This window comes from Momordica charantia (assembly GCF_013281855.1).
Source record: "Momordica charantia cultivar OHB3-1 chromosome 8 unlocalized genomic scaffold, Mcharantia_2.0 BLBB01000008.1, whole genome shotgun sequence".
Lineage (NCBI taxonomy): Eukaryota > Viridiplantae > Streptophyta > Magnoliopsida > Cucurbitales > Cucurbitaceae > Momordica > Momordica charantia.
In genome coordinates, this window is record NW_028275166.1 from 29,387,344 (window position 1) to 29,407,614 (window position 20,271).

The window sequence follows — 20,271 nt, forward strand, 5'->3', positions numbered from 1 at the left end:
AATAGCAAGAAAGATCTCATCAAGCACACAAGGAAAAGAGTTGCAGGCCAAGGAGAGTGAGGGCCATGGAGGAAATAAGAAGACGAGAAACTATGCAGTTTAAAAGAATGGTTACCTACCCGAACACTGAGGTTTTTGTGTTCTTTGAGCTCGAGTACAAAAGGCTTTATATGAATTTGCTTTTGAACTATAGAGTTAATATCGGTACGTAGATGTATTTCGTATGCTAGAACGATACACGAAAGGCCAACATATCTTACTTCCAAACTTCTAAGAAATGTAAAAGAAAAAGGGAAAAAAGTTGGAAAAATTTATAAAAGAAAATGACAAACAAAAATTGAATTGAGGTTAGAACTTATAGAGGGGGAAAAAAATAGGAAGACAAGGAGAAGCCAAGGAAGAGCAAGCCTCCAACAGTTGCAACAGTGCCTTGGGATATCTTTGATGCCAACATGCTTCCACCAATCACAGCCATTGATGTACAAATTGAATGCCCCAATATGGCTCCCACAGCCACTCCAAGTGCATTTTTGTGTGTTGCTAGCTGCAATAACAAATCCCCAAAAATATTTGAATTCAATTTAATTTGGGAGATGCTTAAATAAAAATATAGTCTGAATCTCATTACAGGCCAAAAACTTTCAACCATTTTGTTTTGATCTCTAAACTGTTCTTTTCGTGGTTTTCTGTAAATTATTCAACAAAAACCTAACGTGCAGTTGTTTTGTTCATTACACGGACAAGTATTTGAAGCCACATGTAGTAGTTCAGGTTTTGAGTTCAAGATTAAATAAATAATGAAACCTTGAAAGCAAGAACTACAATAAAAACTGTTGAGGAACTCTACCAGAACAGTTGAAAGTTGAGGACTAAAACTAGACCAGATGAAATAGTTAGGAAAGTTTAGAAACTAAAATAGGATTTAAGCCAATAGCCCACAGCAATGGTTGCTATCGGACTTCGGTGGGGTAAAAAAAGGAAGAACTTACAGCAATGGTTGCTATCTGACTCCGATCACCCCATTCGGCAAGAAATGTTAATATAAACGACTGCAAACCCAAAACGGTATTCAAAATCAGTTAGGAGAATATTATATATGAAAAATGATATGCAGTTCAATGGCACAAAATTTTTTAAACTCTGTAAGAATTAGGAAAAAGAAAAAAGAAAACAATAATATAGACAGCAGCCCAGCCAGTTTGAAAAATAAATGTTAAATCAGTGATAATAGTAGGTTTTGTGGACCTCCAAAAATATGGGTGTGCAAAATCGCAAAAAGAAGCGGCGGAAGGTTGTCTTGGATTGTCCAGCCTCAAGTTTCTCCTCCACCTGAACACGTGATTAGAAGCAAATTTAGCTAGAGAATTATAGGATTAGGGAACCATTAGCACATTGCCTGACTAAAGATCATCAAAGAAATACTGAAAAACAAGGAAAGGCTAATCAATGGAATAATACAAAATCCTAAAGATTAAATTCCATATGTAGCTAAAATAATGGCCACATGCTTTCTCAAAAATGAGATAACAAAGATGGGGAACAAATGAATGATGAATATATTCATTCATTCAGGACATAAAAGAGAAGCAACAATCTTCAGGATGGCTTCAAATATTTTTATGATTACAAGGGGAACTATAAAGTTTTAGAGAAAAAAAATCTAAATCCAAATCATAGCATATAGTAACTAACAACACTATCAAACATGAAAGAATTCTCCGGAGTGTAACCTTGCATTTAGAATGTTGTATGGTGCCTGGACATGAGACAGTTATGAATATAAAGAGTCAAGACTTGAATATTAGGAATAATGGAATATAAAGAGTCCACTCTAGCAGGTTTCATGGTGCACATTGCAATCAGGCAAACTCTTAAAAAATGACCTTGATGTATTGAAATAGCTATTTATCTGTTTTATTATTAGTATTATTATTTTGGTGGTGGGGGTGGGTTGTAAATAGTCGTTTTTTTTAGGAGATAGAAAGAATCATTAAACAAGGAGAAGAGATACGAAATGGGAGATGAGGTATCCTAATTGGTAAATATTTGCGCTAGGCTGTTTTTTCTTTTCTTTTTTTCTCTCAATATCTTTGAGTGTCCGGACTAGCTTCCACGCTTCTCAACTAATCTCATCGAACAACCACCTAACCCTACTGTATTTGGTTGTCCCAAAAACTCGTATGATATTAAATCCTACGTAGGTTGCCCCTACCAAGTTATAATTACTAAAGCTAATAAGAAAAGAGCACCAAGTAGAAGAAAATAATCTAACTTAACCCCAAAAATCATCACAACAAGTATGCACTCCCCTGAAACACCTGTTTGTTCCTTTCATATTGGCATTTATAAATAACAGATAAAGATCTTCCAAACAAATTGATACGAATGCTATTAAGAGAGGATTAGTGATATTACTAGGATATTAAAGGTATACTAGTAATTAGTTAGGGAAGTTGTTAGGGGTACTCTTATAAATAGAGTGAGGGGGAAAGCGGGTCTGGGCGTTGGCCAGGCGTGGGTGCCCCTGAGTATAGAGAAGAAAAGGTCCGACTTCTGGTGATCAAAAAAAAAAAAGAAAGAAAGAAAGAAGATAGATTGAAGAGGAAATAATGGAGGTAGGCAATTTTAGGCTTGAGTAAGATTGCTCAAGAGAGAGGAGGGTCCAACTACCTCGAATTACTTGAGATTCATTGCGTTGTTCTATCCTTTATCTTTCAGTATATTTCTAGTTGTTTGGGTTCTATCCCAAATGAAACAGGTGAAAAAGATAAATTACCAAAGACAACTGTATTTGATCATCTTCATGTCATAGATCATGAATCACCAAATCTTTTACCAGAAATGTCCAATAGACATAATGAAAAAAGCAGGCAAGACAAGAATCCAAACAAAATAAAGGGTAGACAAGCATCAAACTGCGAAAGGTGTTGAAGATAACATACTTCTTCCATTTCCTTTTTCTGTGAAGTTTTTGAATCTGCTTTGGATCTCCAAGCAATGTAAAGTAACCGCAATCCAAAAAATGCATACAAAACTGCAAAAAACAATGTAAAAATGTTGGCTGACATTACTAGTATATATCAATGTCAAGTCAAAATAGCCAAACTCAGAAGAAGCAAACAAAATAAAAACTCCAGCAAAAGCATGCAATTTAATTAGAGACTTAGAGTTAATAAATGTAGCCTTATCCTCCATGGAGAGAAGTACCGCTATGACAACCCAAAATAACAAGCAAGAGTTGTTTAACCGATGCATCAAGTTAAAGAAAATATGTGAATACACATTAAGTGCAGGATCAGAAGACAAAAGATTAAACCGACCCCAGTAATCAGAATAAGATCTTTAAGCGATGCATCACTGCCAAAAAGTTTTATCTTCATCATAGTTTAAATTCGCTTAAGTGGTAAAAAAAGCTTTGCATTCATGTCAAAACACTACAGCACTGTGGCTCAATTAGTCAATTGATTATTATTATTATTATTATTATTATTATTATTATTATTATTATTATTTTGATATCCATGAGTGTCCAAACTCACTTATGCACACCTAAACTAATCTCATGGGACAACCGTTTGACCCTACTAGATTTGGTTGTCAATGAAACCTATAGGATATTAAATCTTAAGTAGGTGGCCACCATGAGGTTTGAACTCATTCTCTCTAAACTCTTTCTTATTGCCACAGGTGGGAGAGATAGCAGTGACACCATTAACTCCTCCATTCAATTCCTTCCTTCCTTAGATGAGCAGATGCTTTTACAAAGCTTGTCTCCTCATAGGAAGCCTTTGGTATAGGTTGATATTTATGAAGTCAATATTTCTTATCCAACCCATCCCGTATCTTCTGCTTTCTATTAGTAGAAGTCTTTATTTAGTTTTTGATACGTATAGATGGCATTAAAACAAGGTGGATCTTAAGATTTTTTTTTTTTTTTTCATTGCAACAAAAGGAAAAAGGAACTACTAATAGTGACGGTGAAATAACAGTAGAAAATTGTTAAGATCATCAACCCTTCATATGAATGAAGTTACAACAGTGGGGGTGTCAAAAGGTAACGGTTAGACAGGAAAGATATTATAAAAAAGATGCTCCAAAAAAATATATTTAAAATATAATGAATAGCATCACACACTAATCTACAAATAGTAAGAAACAAAAATGTATAATACTTTGTATGTACCTGTAGCAGCATTATTGGTATGTTTCCTTGATATCAAATTTGGCACTATCCTACCTAAGCCAGTTGAGAGTACCTAATGGACATGAAACCGGTTCTATTCTTATTCACCCGAGAAAGAAAGTTGATGTGCAGTTGCTAAAGAGTACAAATAACAAAGATGCAGATTCATAACTGTAAAAAATCTTGAAACTTAAATTACTATCCTGGGGGTTAATGAAAGAAAGACCTATCCAACTTACTGTCATTACAATCAGGGCAGTGAGCGCACCAGATAGAACAATGGACTTGGGATGGCGCATAGCCATAAGTGCAGCTATTATAAATGTCTCATCTCCGATCTACACAATCATTCAAGAAAAATCAAAATAATCGAACTTGAATAAAAAAGTAGATAGGTCCAAAACCGCCATTTCCCATCTTTGAGCCTTTACAGTTCATGTTGACAACTCAATGAACTGTTACTGCAGAAATTCACCCAAGCTCATTTTGAGAATGGACCAAATTTTTCTGAGAAAAATCACAGGAAGTATAAGTGAGAATAGAATCAACTATACCAACCTCACTGACAATTATCATGGACAAACTTGCAAAAAATGCATCAAAAACTCCAAGACCAATGGAGTCCATGTCAAGATTAAGATTTTCTGAGTCAACACCATCCTTTTTCACAACAACAGCTTCACGGTTGCCCCAGGAAATCTAATGATAAGAAACACATAAGTATAAAATCAGAATTGAAACTAGAATTTAAAGAAGAAGAGATAAAGGAAATGGTCAATTGGGGCTTTGCATTTTAATCCCAAATCTTTTTAATCGTCAGAATGGCCATTTGTTCAACAAGATGCTCCATACAAGGAAGAAAACCATTGCATCAATGCCAAAACAATAAGAGAAAATATCTAAAGTATTAGTTACTAAACAACTAGTAATTAACTTTTGTTGCTAGTTGCTCAGACTGTTTGGAAGCTCTACTAAAGTTCCCCAATTTATGAATCAGAAAACATGTCTGTTACATAACTTTTTAAAACAAAGAATAGAAGCAAACAGAATTTCAAATGTTTCGTCAGTTGTTCTGTAAAAAAAAATACTTCACATTCAATAATTAATTGCTTTGTAAATATAAACTGATTTAAACATGTTATATTTTCAAGTTTTAATACATAGAATGATAGAAATAAGCAAAAAACATAGGAATAAATATGTTTCAAACAGCATTTCAAATCGAAAACAATTCTAAAAACTGCTTTCAGAAAACACTCCCAACAAGCTCCTAAAGAACCATAAGCCCGAGTAAGCTGGCCTTCAAGTTCTCCAAAACAGAACCAGCAGCACCCAGTGAATCAATGCATGCCAGGTGTTAGCTAGATGCACACGGCCCTTCGACTTAACATTCTCTTTCCTTTTCATATATAAACAGGTAGTAAAACGCCTAGGACGCTCAACAATGTATCCCATTAGTTAGTTCTATTTACAATCTACAACATGAAGAAAAACAGTTATGTCAAAGCACAAAGATCTCGATCTCATTAACCCCAAAACCCCCTCTCGCCATGGCAGCTCGCGGAGAAGATAACGAATCGCACTCACCTTGCTACGTCGACCGAGATCCTTAGGTCCATCCAACTCCTCGTTCTCCACTTCCGCAGAATACACCTAAAACACCCAACATATCACAAATAAAACCCCACATAAGAACGCCCAAATCAACATAGACAGCAAAAGGAATGAAGACTACCTGAACGGAGGCGAACAGAGGAAGAAGGAGAAGAAGGAGAAGAAAACAGGGGGAGAGAGAGAGTTTTCCAGTAGGGTTTGAAGGCAACCCCATTGGGAAGGGATCGGTAGCACCAGAAGGAAATAAGTGGAGCAAATTAAGCAGAATCTGGATGGAAAATTTTTCCCGAGAAAAAGAAAAAGATATGGGGATCTGAATCGGAGAAGAATCTGGGATGCTCCGATGTCTCTCGTTGAGGAGAATTGAAATTGGGGGAGGATCAGATCTGCATTGCTTTGCTGCAATTGGACACCACTACGGCTTGAATCCGAGAGAGAAAGAGAATCCTTCTTCGAAGCTAGAGATCCACCATAGCCAAAACCATGGAAGTTTTTTTCTTTTTTTTCTTCTGAGTTAATGTTTGACCAACGGGTTAGAAAGTGGTAAATTCAAATAATCAAAATTTTTTTTTTTTTTTAAAGTGACTTTCTTGGCTGATTCTAATAATATATTTCCCAAAAACGTGTGAACTCCATATATTGTACTTGGACAAGGAGTCTTTTTCCATTTTTATTTTTTTATTTTTTGTCTTTTTTGTTTTTGTGAAATTTATAAAAGAGAAATTAGAGATGGCAATGGGTGGGATGGAGTTTGGGTCGGGTCGGGCCGGGGAATTCTTGCTTGGTAATTGAGCTTCTTCACAGAGAAAAAACTGTCGGTCTCCTATATTATTTTTTGTTATTTGTTTATATATTAAAATTATATACGTTTATTGAAGAGTTATTATTGATATTATTTTATAGTTATACAACTACAACCTTCTACCATCGAAACTAATGGTAGTCTCGAATGGACTCCTCCTAGAATAGTTAGCAGTACTTAACAAGCAAGTCATCGATCTGGAGAACGAAAAAGACGTCCTTCAGAAAAAAATAACTCGTGAGGCACTTGATTTAGAACCAACCTTTTGTTAGATTAATAGTTTCTAATATATAATTAAATATAAGGTTGGAGTGGATATTAAATTTATTCCATTCTCATGTCAATTTTTTTTTTTTTAAATCCATCCGTCTCTAGCTTTCACCCGATTTTAAATGGAGATTTCACAACTACTTGGAATCTTTGTCATTCTTATAATAATTGTTTTTCCTTATTTGTGTTGTTATAGAGTTGACGATTAAATCATCGATTTGTAGGATGATAATAAACATTTTATTTACGAGCTATGTTTGGATTGATTCTATATCAACTAGCTAAAATAGTACCATTCATATGAAATTTTAAAGAAATGAAGTTTGTGAAATAAATGTGACTTTATTAAGCTTGTGTAGTTCTAATTCTAATATGAAAATCATCCTCTGATATTTTTTTGTTTGAATATTAAATTTGATTTGAATAGTTGGCATTTAATTTTACAAAGAATTGAGAACTAAAATTCTCATAGTTAAATAACTGCAAAAGGATTCAACCATCGATCTTTAAGATGGTAATAGATATCTTTATCTGCTAAATTATGTTTGGATTGGCCTAAAATATTCCTAATGTTTAGGTACGGGAAGATTTTTATCTGAAGTCTTATGAGTCTTTACCTTCTCTAAAATCTTGAAGAAAAATTTACATATTATCACTGGTTAAAACACTTACCCTTCACTAGAAGATGGTGAGTTCAAATCTTTCATTTTTTTTTTGTAATTATTGAATAAAAAGAAATATTTGTTCTCTAAATTTGACAATTCTAAGTTATTTTTAAAAAGTAAAAAATAAAATAAAATAAACAAATTTAAAATTAAAAAATTATAATCAACCTAAATATAACTCGACTGATCAACACATATATTTTTCTTCAAAAGATGAGAGATTCGAATCATCCCTTTGTTTCAACACAAAATATATATAATAGTTACAACAATAATAATAATATTACAAATTAGAAGTTACAAATGAGATTGTTACTTTTTTTATTTTAATTTTGTTTATGAAATCGTTACACTTATATAGTCCAATAACCAATTGACGTTTACTGGGAGGAATCGTTGCTCTTTTTTCTTTTTTTTTTTTTTTTTTAAGTTATGGGATATTTTCTAAAATATATCATACTTCTATAAATATTTTATAAAATTTAAATTTATTTTGTTGTACGATTTCATTTTTCCTTAGTTCAACTAAAGGTAAAGATACTAAAGCGAGTATAGTTCAACAGTACTTGATATATACTTCCAATCAATAGAGTGTGAGTTCGAATCCTCTCCCCCAACATATTGTACTAAAAAAAGATAGGATTGGAGATTTAAACCTCTAATTTTTAACGAAGTTATAAGTATCTTGACCAATTGAACTATGGTCACATCCATTAAAAAAATATAAAGATATAATACTTAAATAGTGAAATCAAAATAAACCTTTTAAAAGTTTAATAATTATATATATACACAAAAGAACAAAATAATGCTTAAATCTTTATAAACCAGATAAAATAATTTATAGTTATGATATGATAGACTTGCCAACCCTAAGTATAATGTCTTAAAAATTAAATATTTGAATTTCCTTCCCACACACAGACTTTAATAAATAAAATTTTGAGACTATATAGTGAACACATGAATTTCCCAATAACAAAATAAATACAAATGATTAGCGGTGAAACCAAGCCAATCAATCGAAACTGACTGAACCGATTGTGGTCGGTCGATTTTGAGGCTTAGCCAGTCCTTTTGCCACTATATTCCAACCGCTCTCTAATGCAAATTAAAAAACGTAAACTATTTTAAAAATAATAGTCGGTTTTAACCTAAACCAACCGATCGAATTGACGAAAGTCAGTTTCTATTTTTAAAAACCGACATCGTTGATTTCTGCATCAAACCGACACCATCGACCGATGAATAGGCTTACAAATGATAATTTACCTCTAAACTTTGATGGTTGTATCCATTTAGCTTAAAAAAAATTTCAACTACGTACATTTATGTGTATATGTAGTTTTTGCTATTAGTACTATTAACTAGCTAGATGATAAACCAAAATTCGAGAGTATAGTTCAAGTGGATAGAAGATCTATATATATATACCATCCAATAGACGATGGTTTTTGATCTCTACTCTGTAATTGTTGAACTTAAAAAAACTATCTAAATAATAACATGCATATAATTAGATAAATGTTGATTGATTTGACGTGATAAGGTAGATAAAATTGACATAAGAAGCGAATAGTGGTATGAATGGAATATAAACTTTATTTAATCAGCCTATTAAATACATTTCATGTGCCACTTGATTTTGGTGGCCTAAATTCAATAAAGGATGAGCTATGTGACATGTCACCCCATGGAAGAATCCCTCTTGGCTGATAAACTATCACATGGGCAGCTACATGGAGAAAGAAATTAATATAGTTTTTTTTTCATTTATCTCTTGAAATGAGTAAGGTTTAATCGGAATGTTAAATTTGGTAACGTTTCTATTTCTTGTTTTACATTATGAAAAAATATAAGCATACGTTTGGTAATTGTTCATATTTCTTGTTTCTCGGTTTTTAAGAAAAATTTTTGTTCTCAAGAAATTTCTGTAAATTTTTTTATACATAAAATAATCAAAATTATTATTTATATTTGAGACAAAATATTTTGTGGTCTCTGGGGAGTAGTTCTATTTAATCCATAAATTTTAAAATCTGACATTTTTATCCCTAAGGTTTTATAACGTAACACGTCAGTGACAATTTTTATTTTATTTCATTTTGTTGAATAAAAAGAATATGTGTAATATATAAATTCTTTTAAGACTTGGTTTGAATTTAGATAAGAAATTAGCTTGGTCCTTTGAGATTTATTGCTAATTGAATTCACTTGAGGTTTGAAGAGGAAGCAAATGATTAAAATGATAGAAATTTTGGTGATTCTAGAGGCCACCTTCGTTTTCCTACAAAAGGAAAAAGCCATCTTTGGAGTTATTATTAATTTTTGGTCTTCACATTTCTCTTTGTGTCTAGACAACCTAGTCTAAGACAAAAATATTTATTGGGATGTGTTGGAAATAGGATTGGAAGAATATTATTTGATTAGATAGGAAATTCTTCACCCAAATCCAATACAATAATTTTGTTCATTGCTACAATTAATTTGCTCTAAATTTGAAAAATAATGGACCTAGCTAGCCTAATTAGTATGATAGGTTGTTCAAGCTATTTTTAACCAGAAAATTTGGAAAAACTATTATATATATATTTTCTCCTTTAATATGAACTAACAATTTTTTGGTATTATTTATTAAAAAAACATATTTTAGTATTTGTTGGCGGCGAATTCCGGTCATAGGCCACGTGTCGTTCGAACGAATGGTCCGACCAAGGAATGAGTGAACCTGAAACCGGAGTTACTCGACGCCGGTGCGGTATCCCGCCTAAAACACTCTGACGATTAAGTTAGTGATCGGAGGAGAGAAAGAAATAAGACACCTTAAGTATAAGTGACATGTTTTTCACTTACTTGTAGAAGATGAGAGTCTTTCCTTTTATAGTCTCGAGTGGTCAACCAAGAAGGACGATGGTTAGAGGTGGCAGAGGTGCGACGTGCCATCGGGAAGGAATCTGGCGACATGCTCCCGACAGTCGTAGGTTGGTAGCGCCTCCTGTGGCTCAAGGACTCATCCCCTACAGCTGTAGGGTATACTCCCTTGTTACCGACAACGCGCATCCTCTCCTGCTACGGTTATATACGGGGCGTCACCGCTTGTGGTCCCTTGTTCCGTGTGTCATGCTCGACAACGTCGGATTGTGGAAAGAGGAACCCTGCTCGGATTTTACCCTGTTCGATTATATACGAGACATCACCGCTGGGAAGCAGATACGTGCCCTGCTCGGATTTTACCCTCAACAATATTAAATATCCATATCATCCCTGCCCAATCTAAGAAGTCCAACCGACTCCATCTAAATTCAAGACTTGCCCAATAAATTATTATTATTGAACATTCCCTGAAAAGATATTTTTGTGACTTCATAGACAAATAAAAATCTCAATGGAAAATACTATGGGTTATATATATATATATATATAACAAACAAGGTTGATCTTCCATCTTACCAGGTTGAACTTAAAAATAGGAATGAAAAATAAAAAATAGTTAGGAGATGAAGAAATGGCGAGTAGGTTGAGTTAATTTTTTAATTAATTTTTTATTTATAATTTGGTGAGATAAATTCCGATATTTTGTGATATTATCTCATCACGTGGAAGATTTTAAAATTCGGATAGGGCACGTCGGATTGGAGCTATAAAATATCTCAAATTTATATTTTATTTATCAATTATTGAATTTTATTTGTTAATATTAAGCAATATCAATAAAATTATTAAAATACAGTTTATTATTATCAAATATGTGTTTCAACATTAAAATTTAATAATATTTTATATTAAGGATGACTCTAATAAAAATTATATTAATCTTTTTTAGTTGATGCAGTTTTATTTTAATTATTTATTATTAATATTAAATAAATTATTATAATAATAAATATTTACTATCCATAAAGTAGATTTTTATTGATACGAGTATTTGATATAAATTATGATATGAGTGTCCGTGCAAGTGATATACATCTAATATATTACTGATATGAGTGTTTGATATACTATTGATATATTACTGATACAAATATTTGATATACTAATATTTGATATACTATTTATATAAGTGAAAATTTTTGCTATGTTTGAAAATTTTAAAAGCAGGTGACATATTTTGAAATACACAAAGATTATTGCTACCGTTCCAATTTCCCTTTTAATTTTTAGTTATTTCCTGCTTGCTTTTCTGTTTTTTAAAAACTATCTAAATGCATTTTGAAAAGCAACTTTATATTTTTTTAAAAGAGTGAAATTTAACACGTTTCAATGTCTCTAGACTTCAAAATTATATTTATCATTATCTTTATGTGTTAATATGAGCTAACAAGCACATGACACTCAATTTCTTGAAATTTGAATGAAATAGGAGATATTTCCTTGATTTCCTACTTGTCATGAGAATTTATTAAAAATAAATGGACATATTTAGTTAATTTGTATATTCGTTTTATATATATATATATATCAAAATACAATAAAATATAAATAAAACATTACTTAATACGGAGATAATATTTATTTTAATAAATTAAAACCTATTTAAAAGGGTAAAATGTTTTTTTTTAATTCTAAACATTAATGAACTTTTTATTTCTATAATTTTTTCTATAATATTTCATCGATATTGACATTTTGTCAAAATTTTCATAAAATTGAGACATCCACGTTGAAAACTTTAGTTGAAACCTGTCATAAGACAGTTTAATTAAGAATCATAAAACCCTTATAACAAACCAACTACTTTAATATTATATTTTATAGTCGTGGATTAACGTATATCAACTTAGAAATTTAATAAACTATTTGTACCTATATAAATTAACTTGCATTGGTGATTTTACGTTCTTTTTTTCTTTCCTTAATATATGTAATTCTTTATGGTTGCTATTTTTCGTTTGAAATCTAAATCATGCTAAATTTGTGACATCTAGTAAACATGTTTGAATTTCAAAAACAAAAATATTGATCAATTAGATTAAATTATATCCTTAATAAAATTAGATTAATTATAATTTTGGTCCATCAATTTTTAAAGATTTGCCTACTTAATTTCATACTCTTAAAAGTTTTTAATAAGCTTCTCAACTTTAATTTTTTAATTTTGTGCTTAATATAAGGCTCTTAGTATCCTTAATTTGTCAGTTTAGTACTTACACCACCCAGTACCTAAATCTACTTAAAATTAACTCGTTACATAATCTTTAAATTACAATATAGTTAGTGTGCCGTATAAATGTTAAACAAATGAAATTAATTATAAGGACCTATTGATACAAAATTGAAAGATAAACCTACTTTAACCGTTCATCAACTTATTATAAACTTTTAAAGTATATGAGCTAAATAGTCACAATCCAACCTAAAAACTTTGAAGATCAAGTTTGTTATTTATCATAAAAATGTAAAAGTCTATTTTACATATCATATTTTAATAAAATGCGAAGGTGGAGTCAAATATTAACTAACCTATTGAGGAATATTTTTTATTTTTTGAGTACTAACATAGAGAATTCGAACTCACAACCTTATAAATATACCGATCGAACCATACTTAAATTGATCATTGCATATCATGTTAATACAATATAATATTTTTAACACTAATCCAAAAACATGCAACCTAAGATGCAACAAGAATTTTTGTTTTTCTTTGCTAACATGAGCAGTTCTGTGAGTCAACAATAATTAATACGTACTCATTCCCTTGAGGTGGGAGATTCTTATATATAAATAAAAAAAGATTTTTTTAATTAAAAAAACACACAAGAAAGAGAAAATTGGCCGCAGTGTACAATGGCACCAATCACGATGGCCATTCTTTGTGGTTAAAAGGCCATAGATGTGCGTGACTTCCCGCAACTACTTCATATAATTCTTCTTCTTCTTCTTCCTCCTTCCAAAATCTCTGCAAAACCGTGTAAAGAAAAAAGAAGAAAATTCCCCACCCCCTTTGAAATTCAAGGCCTCAGCTCAAAGCAATTGAAAGTTCTTCTTCTTCTTGATGTACAAGAAGAAATGAGTAACTTCCCATGAATAAAATCTTCTGAATTCCACTTTCTTTCCCCATTTTTTTGTTTTTTCTCATGATGCCTTCTCATGGGGTTGCATTTTCCCTCATTTTCGTGCTCTTTCTCGCCCAGAACGCCATTGAAGCAACCTCAATCTACGTGAGTACTACTCCCCCCTAAAAATCCACATTTCAAAACCCCCCAATTCGATTCAATTTCCCCATTTTTCCACAAATCGATTGTCTCTATGCTCTGTTGTGTGATTGAATTAGCATCTGCGATTGTTGTTTCTTAGGTAAATGTGTCCGATCAAGAGCCGATGATGGTGCCATTAATGGGGCTCGGGGAGAAGATGGAGACGGCGGTGGTGATGAGCGGCGGCCGGCGGCGGCTGAGGAGCTTCCAGGTATGCGCCCTCTGCACCTGCTGCGGCGGCGCCAGAGGAATGTGCCTCCCATCGCCCTGTTGTTATGCCATAAACTGTAACATCCCTAATAGGCCCTTTGGCTTCTGCTCTTTCACCCCCAAGACCTGTAACTGCTTTGGCTGCCATATTTAAGCTTTATTCTTCTCTCTCTGTTCATGACATTGAAAATTGTTCATTGTTGGATCTCTGAAACTGTGCAATATATGTTCTAAATTGTTCATTGTTCATTTGATTTGGGGGGTTTTTAGTGGAGAGATCATAGGATACTGCCATTCTTGTTCTTCATCCTTCTTGAAGAGAATGTTCTAAGATTTGGTTTGTTGGAGCACTGTTTGTAAACTTTTTAAGTGCCTTTTTCTTGATTTGTTTGTTTGTTTCTGAGGTGTATGCTTCTGCTACTGTTCTGATTCCTCTCCATCATACCTTTTTTCCTTTTGAAAACAACACAAATTCCCCAATCTCAAGAAGATTTTGACGTACTACGTCGTGCTCGGGATGCGAACATCGTCGAGAAAGTTAGTTGGATGAGACCCTTTTGGATGGAAATCAAAAGTAAAACCAGGGCAAAGTAAAAATTTTCGTCCTACCGTTGTAGAGATATGGAGAGAACCGTTGTTCTAATAATTTTGTTTTGTTAGTTTGTTTGTTCTTTTTCTTGATAACAGAAATAATACATGTCATGTCATCTTCAGTCCAAACTTTTGCATCAAAGTGAAGCCAGTGGTTGGTCTGCAGCAAAAACATGGCAATCATTTGTTGAAGCACACCCTGCAACTTAGAGAAAGGTGCAAATTTCTACCTCTTATTCCCCTCATCTCCTTCATTGTTTTTGTTTGTTGTTATTATTATTATTAGAAAATGATGGTAAAAAAACTCCCCCTTTATCTTGTAACTTCATTTTCAAACTCTTAACTTGAAAATTATTGCATATAATTGTACTAGTGATTGGGTTTTACTACAATAATTTTACAACTTGCACGGTATAGGATGGTTCAGATTTTAGTTGTACTACTATTTATGATTGGTTCAAGCATCTTGTAGGTCGAAAGTGCGACTAAGTCTTGTATCAAGTCTTGTATCAACCAAGATACAGGAAAGATCGTGAGTATAAGAGTAAGGACTGAGAACTTATCAGAGATTTTTTAGATAAAACCAAAAGTACAATCATGCAGGTTTATGTCCAAAGTACGTAACATCGTATTGGTCTCAGAATTAAGTCAAAACACCAGAGGATGAAGGGGATAAATGTGAATAAAGGAGGTTGAAAAGAGGGTTTAATGGGTGGTAGATAAGATAGAATTAATGTATGTAGCTGTGGCCAACCAAATAATGAAGTAGATGGTAGTTGGGTAGTAGTAGCCATTAAACCTTATCCTCCTTCACTCGCACCAATTGGATGATCATGTGGTTGTAGTTTTCTAAGTTTTTAATGCACACCACTTCATTTTTTTTGTTTAGATTACGAATTTAGTTTCTAAATTTTAGTTTTTGTGTTTTAATTAGTTCTTAGATTCTAAAATGTTGATTAGTTCTTAGATTCGAAAAAGTTCTAATCACGCCTACATAATATTTGTTGTGAACTGAATGGTAAAGTGGCATGTTTAGTGGACAAATATTGACTAATTTAACGTAACGTGATATATGGATGTTTGAAAGATATAGACGTATATCATAGATCATAACATAAAGTGGAACATGCGATACTCTTATTTTTTAAGTATGTATCAAATCAGATATACAACTATTATATATGGGTCGAATCAACCAACATGTTGTTTAATAAGCATTATCCATGTCACTGAGGTTTTTTTTTCCTAATACTACAAGAGTATTTCTTCCACATCTTCGTACTATCATTTTTCTTTTATAAACAATTCTTTTAATGTTGCTAGCCACACAACCATTTTTAAACGATGTTGATGTGATTACTAATGAATGAGAGTAGTATCCATAATCCCCTGATACTAGTAATTTTTTCTGAACAATATTAATGATATAGAATCAAAATTTGAAGCCAAGACCAACTTGGTTTTTTTTTTTTATAATTAAACTAAACAGATACAACCATCAAAACTTAGAGAGTAAATTGATTGATCTAATCCTCATCCGGACAAGTGACAAAAGTAAAGAACTTTGGAAAGATAACTTCAAACTCCATAGTCGGTACTTATCTAAGGTATTAAAATACAACGGATATTTCTAACAACCATATGTTGTATGACTAGACTGATTGTTTCATTAAACTAGTTCAAGTGTTTTAGGTAAACTGGTACGAATACTCACAATCACGGTACGATACGAACAAACAAATTATACTTTAACCTTTTTTCCTCAAGACATTGACAATGCAATATGACTTTTGTGGCATTGAGAAGAGTGAATTAGAATTTAGATTGAGCATTTTTCATTTTTATTTTTTATTTTTTGGGGTATATGATAAGTGATGGGTAAGTTTAACAACCCACGTGATGGCCTCTGCGACATAAAAACAAACAGTTGGTGGGCATTCTATTTTAGAACCTACCAAAGTGCTTCTCATTCACACATTTGCATCCCTAAACTTGGGCTTGCCCCACCATTCCTTCATGCTTCTTCCCTCTCTAATTTCTCTTATATGCCTTTCTTTTCTTACAAAACAGGGTGTCTTTTGATTCTTTCTTTCTCATTTATTGTTTTTTCTATTTAAGCTTTCGACCCGGTTGGTTCGTGTCGATTTTTTCCTCTTAATATAATATTGTAAATGTGGAGAAGAGAGACTGATCTTATGCTTAAACTACTAGAGCTATGTTTAAGCTTATAGGTCGTCGTGATTGTCTCGTTGATTATTGCATTATTGTATGCTTGCTCTATTGAATTTTTTTTTTGGCTCTTTTGTCTTTATTTTATTTAGTTGTCATTCTCTATTATGACACATGTTGGGACAACTCGTCGATTGTTAGTCCAACGAGCATTTAAGGAATGATGTTAATTGCCAAAATGAGCATAACTCAGCACGACACCTTGCTCGTTTCTTAGAAGTAACAGTTTCAATCCTCCGACCTCCATCCCCATTTGTATACTGAAGAAAATAATAACAAGAATGATGTTAGTTATTGTAATTTACTAGAAATGAAAATCGAAAATTTAGAGAGTTGAAAGTTCGATGACTAAATAGGCATAATTAAGATTTACTAATAAATTGGTTAATCTATAAAAAAAATGTAAAATTAAATGAAGGAAAGCAATAAAAATAATTAAAATCAAATGTAAAAAACTTAGAAGACTTTGACTTTATCTAATTATCCCTCTCAATTTCTTTTTTAAATTTTAATTGACAAAGTTTGTTTTCTATGTTGATGGAGAATTGTTCTAAGTTTTTATTTTTATTTTTTACTAATCTGTTTGAAGCACTGACGAAATGATTCAACAGGCAAGGATTCTCCTCTATGTGTCAAACGACAAAGTTCACACTACTTTTACCGAAGAGGTAAAATGGCCTTCCTCACAATATCCATACTATGACTAGTAATGCAGTACAAGTCATTCCCGAAATACGGTAGAAAAAGAATATAAGCAAAAACAAGGAAAAGGTTTTTCATAATTTTTTGATCCATACATAATTAAATTATAGAATTGCCAACAAGAATTTGGTTTTGTTTACGAACTTGATGTTGATAAATACGCAGATTTAGAAATTCATTTCGGACAATTGAACCTATTTCTTTGTTTTGTTATCTGCTATTTAAAAGCATTTTTAATTTTGAAATTTGTCTAATTATTCAAATATTTCTTTAAAAAAAAGGAAAACATACCAAAGAAATTGTGAGGAATCAAACAATTGTATTTTCAAAAATAAAAAACTAAAAACTTAATTTTTTTTTTTTATATCCGTAAGTATCCGGACTAGCTTACGCACATCTCGACTAATCTCACATGTTTTTAAGACTATGGGCTCATTGATCCTATAAACATTATATATTTCCGAGGCTATTTAGTTTTGATTCTTTGAATATAATATGAATTCTATTAGACTTTTTGTTTCTATCAAACAATGAGAATGGCTTATTATAAATTTGATGAAGTGCATTAGTTCAAGGAACACCTTTTTCTTTGCTGCATATTTTCACTAAGGGGCAATACTAATTTTTTTGTTTTTTTGTTTTTTATAAAATTAATTTGTTACTATTTATTCATTTGATTATGATAATGTACATGGAGCAGTGAGAGAGAATTAAATTTGTCTTTAATTTACTAAACAAATAATTCAAAATGATGTTACTAACCACCTTAAAATGGACCACTAAAGCAACGTAGGTAGGGATTCATCACATGGTCAGGTTTGAACCCTCCTAAGTACAGGCCATCTAAAGCTCAACACTGATGTTGCATGTAGGGGATTCATCTTCGGGCTTGGGGTTTCTTTTGCAGGGATCCAATGGAGCTGTGATGGCGGCTAAATCGTGTATGTTCTTTATTCATTACCACCTCTTCTGACTGAAATTAAAAGGATTCTTGAAGGATTGAAATATGCCCAAACTATTAACTGTACCCAACTTGAAGTGGAATCGGACTCCCTCTTGGGAATCCAGTTGATTAAGAATGAAATCCATATCCTTGGTGACGAGCTTAATTGAGTGTTGGAAGCAAGAGCGCTGGCTTCCTCTTTCGAATCAATCTCTTTCGGCCATGTCTCTCGGCACTGCGAGACTTTTAGACTCTGTAAAGGGAGATACTCCCTCGAACTATGCCCAAGTGATTTAGACTTAATTTAATGCATCTTTCTTTTCAAAAAAAAAAAAAAAAGAAATGATGGAACTTAATGTCAAAGTTGTTAGTTTAGTTTACACTATATTGTTGAAGTAATTCTCTAACTTCATGGATGATTGAAACTAAATAACATTTGTAATTTCCCATTCTACCCATTAGACTTTGAATGATATATTAGAGTGCCATTTTTTTGGTTTTAGAAGATTAAATTACTAATCTCGTCCTTTTATCTTTAAAAATCATGTCAAATACCTCATTCAACTTTAAAAGCTATATCATAGATCCAAAACTTTCATTAACTCTTAATTTTATATTTAATAGGTCCTTAACTTATTAAACATTTTTTTAAATTCTCGAAGAGACATAATTGAAAGTCCAGTATCCCAACGAACAAAAAATTTAATTAGAAACCAATTAGACAAAAAAAGTTAAAATATCTATTAAACATAAATTTAAAGTTCATAGATTAAAAGTTTAAAGACATTTTTGACACTTTTTAAATTAGTTCAAGAACTACTGGACACGCATCGTGACTAAACTTTGTAATTTAGTCTTTTAAAAAATTATGTACAATATATTTTTTAAATATTTATTTTCACAATTGTAGCAATAATTTTTTTTTTTTTCATTTTTGAAAGGGTTGAAAGCACATCATATATATATATATTTGCCCCAATAGAAAATTTTTTGGTCAACTCAAAAGTAGACCAAAACACAGTAACTTTTAGAATAACATTTGATAAAAGTACTTTGTTTTTTATAAGCTTTTTTTTTTAAATAATGTTTTTATTTTAAAACAATACACATTATTATCATTATTATTATTATTATTATTATATTTTATATATTATTTTTATTTTATTATATTTCAAAAGAAATATTATTTTTAATAAACTATTTTTATTCTTTTATTATTAATAAACTCTTTACTTATTATTATAAACGTAATAAAAAATGACAAACGTATCAATCCAGCCACGAACACAAGAATTTTTGTATATAAGATGAGTACAAATCCACCACACCACAGCTGACTTTAACTAAAAAATGATTATATATAATAATTAAGGTGATTACAAATCCACTCAAAACTATAATAATTATATATTTTTTTATACACGGTTTATTAAAAATAATATAAATAATATATAAAATATAATGATATAATAATAAATAATAATAACAATTAATGAAAAAAATAATCATGAGTAAAGAGTTGATTAATAGTAAAAAAAATGAATATGCAATTTATTAAAAATAATATTTTTTTTGAAATATATTAAAATAGAAATAATAAATAATCATAATATAAAAAATATAATAATAATAATAATAATAACAACAATATCAAATAATAATAATAATTTATTGATTTAAAATAATAATAATAATAATAACTAAAAAATTGATTAATTAAGAGTAAAAGAAAATAACATGCGTTATCTATAATAATAATAATAATAATGATATCAAATAATAATAATAATAATAATGTATTGTTTTAAAATAATAATAATAATAATAACTAAAAAGTTGATTAATTAATAGTAAATGATAAT

The 20,271-nt window shown here is 31.3% G+C and overlaps 2 protein-coding genes across 8 annotated transcripts; one reads left to right on the plus strand and one right to left on the minus strand.

Moving 5' to 3' along the window:
- Positions 1-150: 150 nt before the first annotated feature.
- On the minus strand, positions 151-6,342 carry LOC111018170 (GDT1-like protein 4). The gene is made up of 9 exons (XM_088127392.1): positions 5,919-6,342; positions 5,771-5,836; positions 4,742-4,882; positions 4,423-4,521; positions 4,184-4,256; positions 2,943-3,034; positions 1,246-1,329; positions 990-1,049; positions 151-544 (listed from the first exon to the last, which is right to left on the minus strand). The coding sequence occupies exons 1-9, from the start codon at positions 6,009-6,011 to the stop codon at positions 356-358; spliced, it is 897 nt and encodes a 298-aa protein (XP_087983518.1). The 5' UTR covers positions 6,012-6,342; the 3' UTR covers positions 151-355.
- A 6,972-nt stretch (positions 6,343-13,314) lies between these two features.
- LOC111018147 (uncharacterized) lies at positions 13,315-18,870 on the plus strand. 7 transcript variants are annotated; one of them, XR_015793188.1, is made up of 5 exons: positions 13,315-13,698; positions 13,835-13,945; positions 14,659-14,751; positions 17,376-17,432; positions 18,252-18,870. XR_015793188.1 is itself a non-coding variant. In XM_088128172.1 (4 exons), the coding sequence occupies exons 1-3, from the start codon at positions 13,615-13,617 to the stop codon at positions 14,743-14,745; spliced, it is 282 nt and encodes a 93-aa protein (XP_087984298.1). In that variant the 5' UTR covers positions 13,315-13,614; the 3' UTR covers positions 14,746-14,751; positions 17,376-18,870. The 7 variants fall into 7 exon arrangements, 4 of the variants coding, with proteins under 4 accessions (XP_087984298.1, XP_087984299.1, XP_022149802.1 ...); XR_015793187.1 differs by having other exon boundaries at positions 18,339-18,870; XR_015793189.1 differs by having other exon boundaries at positions 18,374-18,870.
- Positions 18,871-20,271: the final 1,401 nt, after the last annotated feature.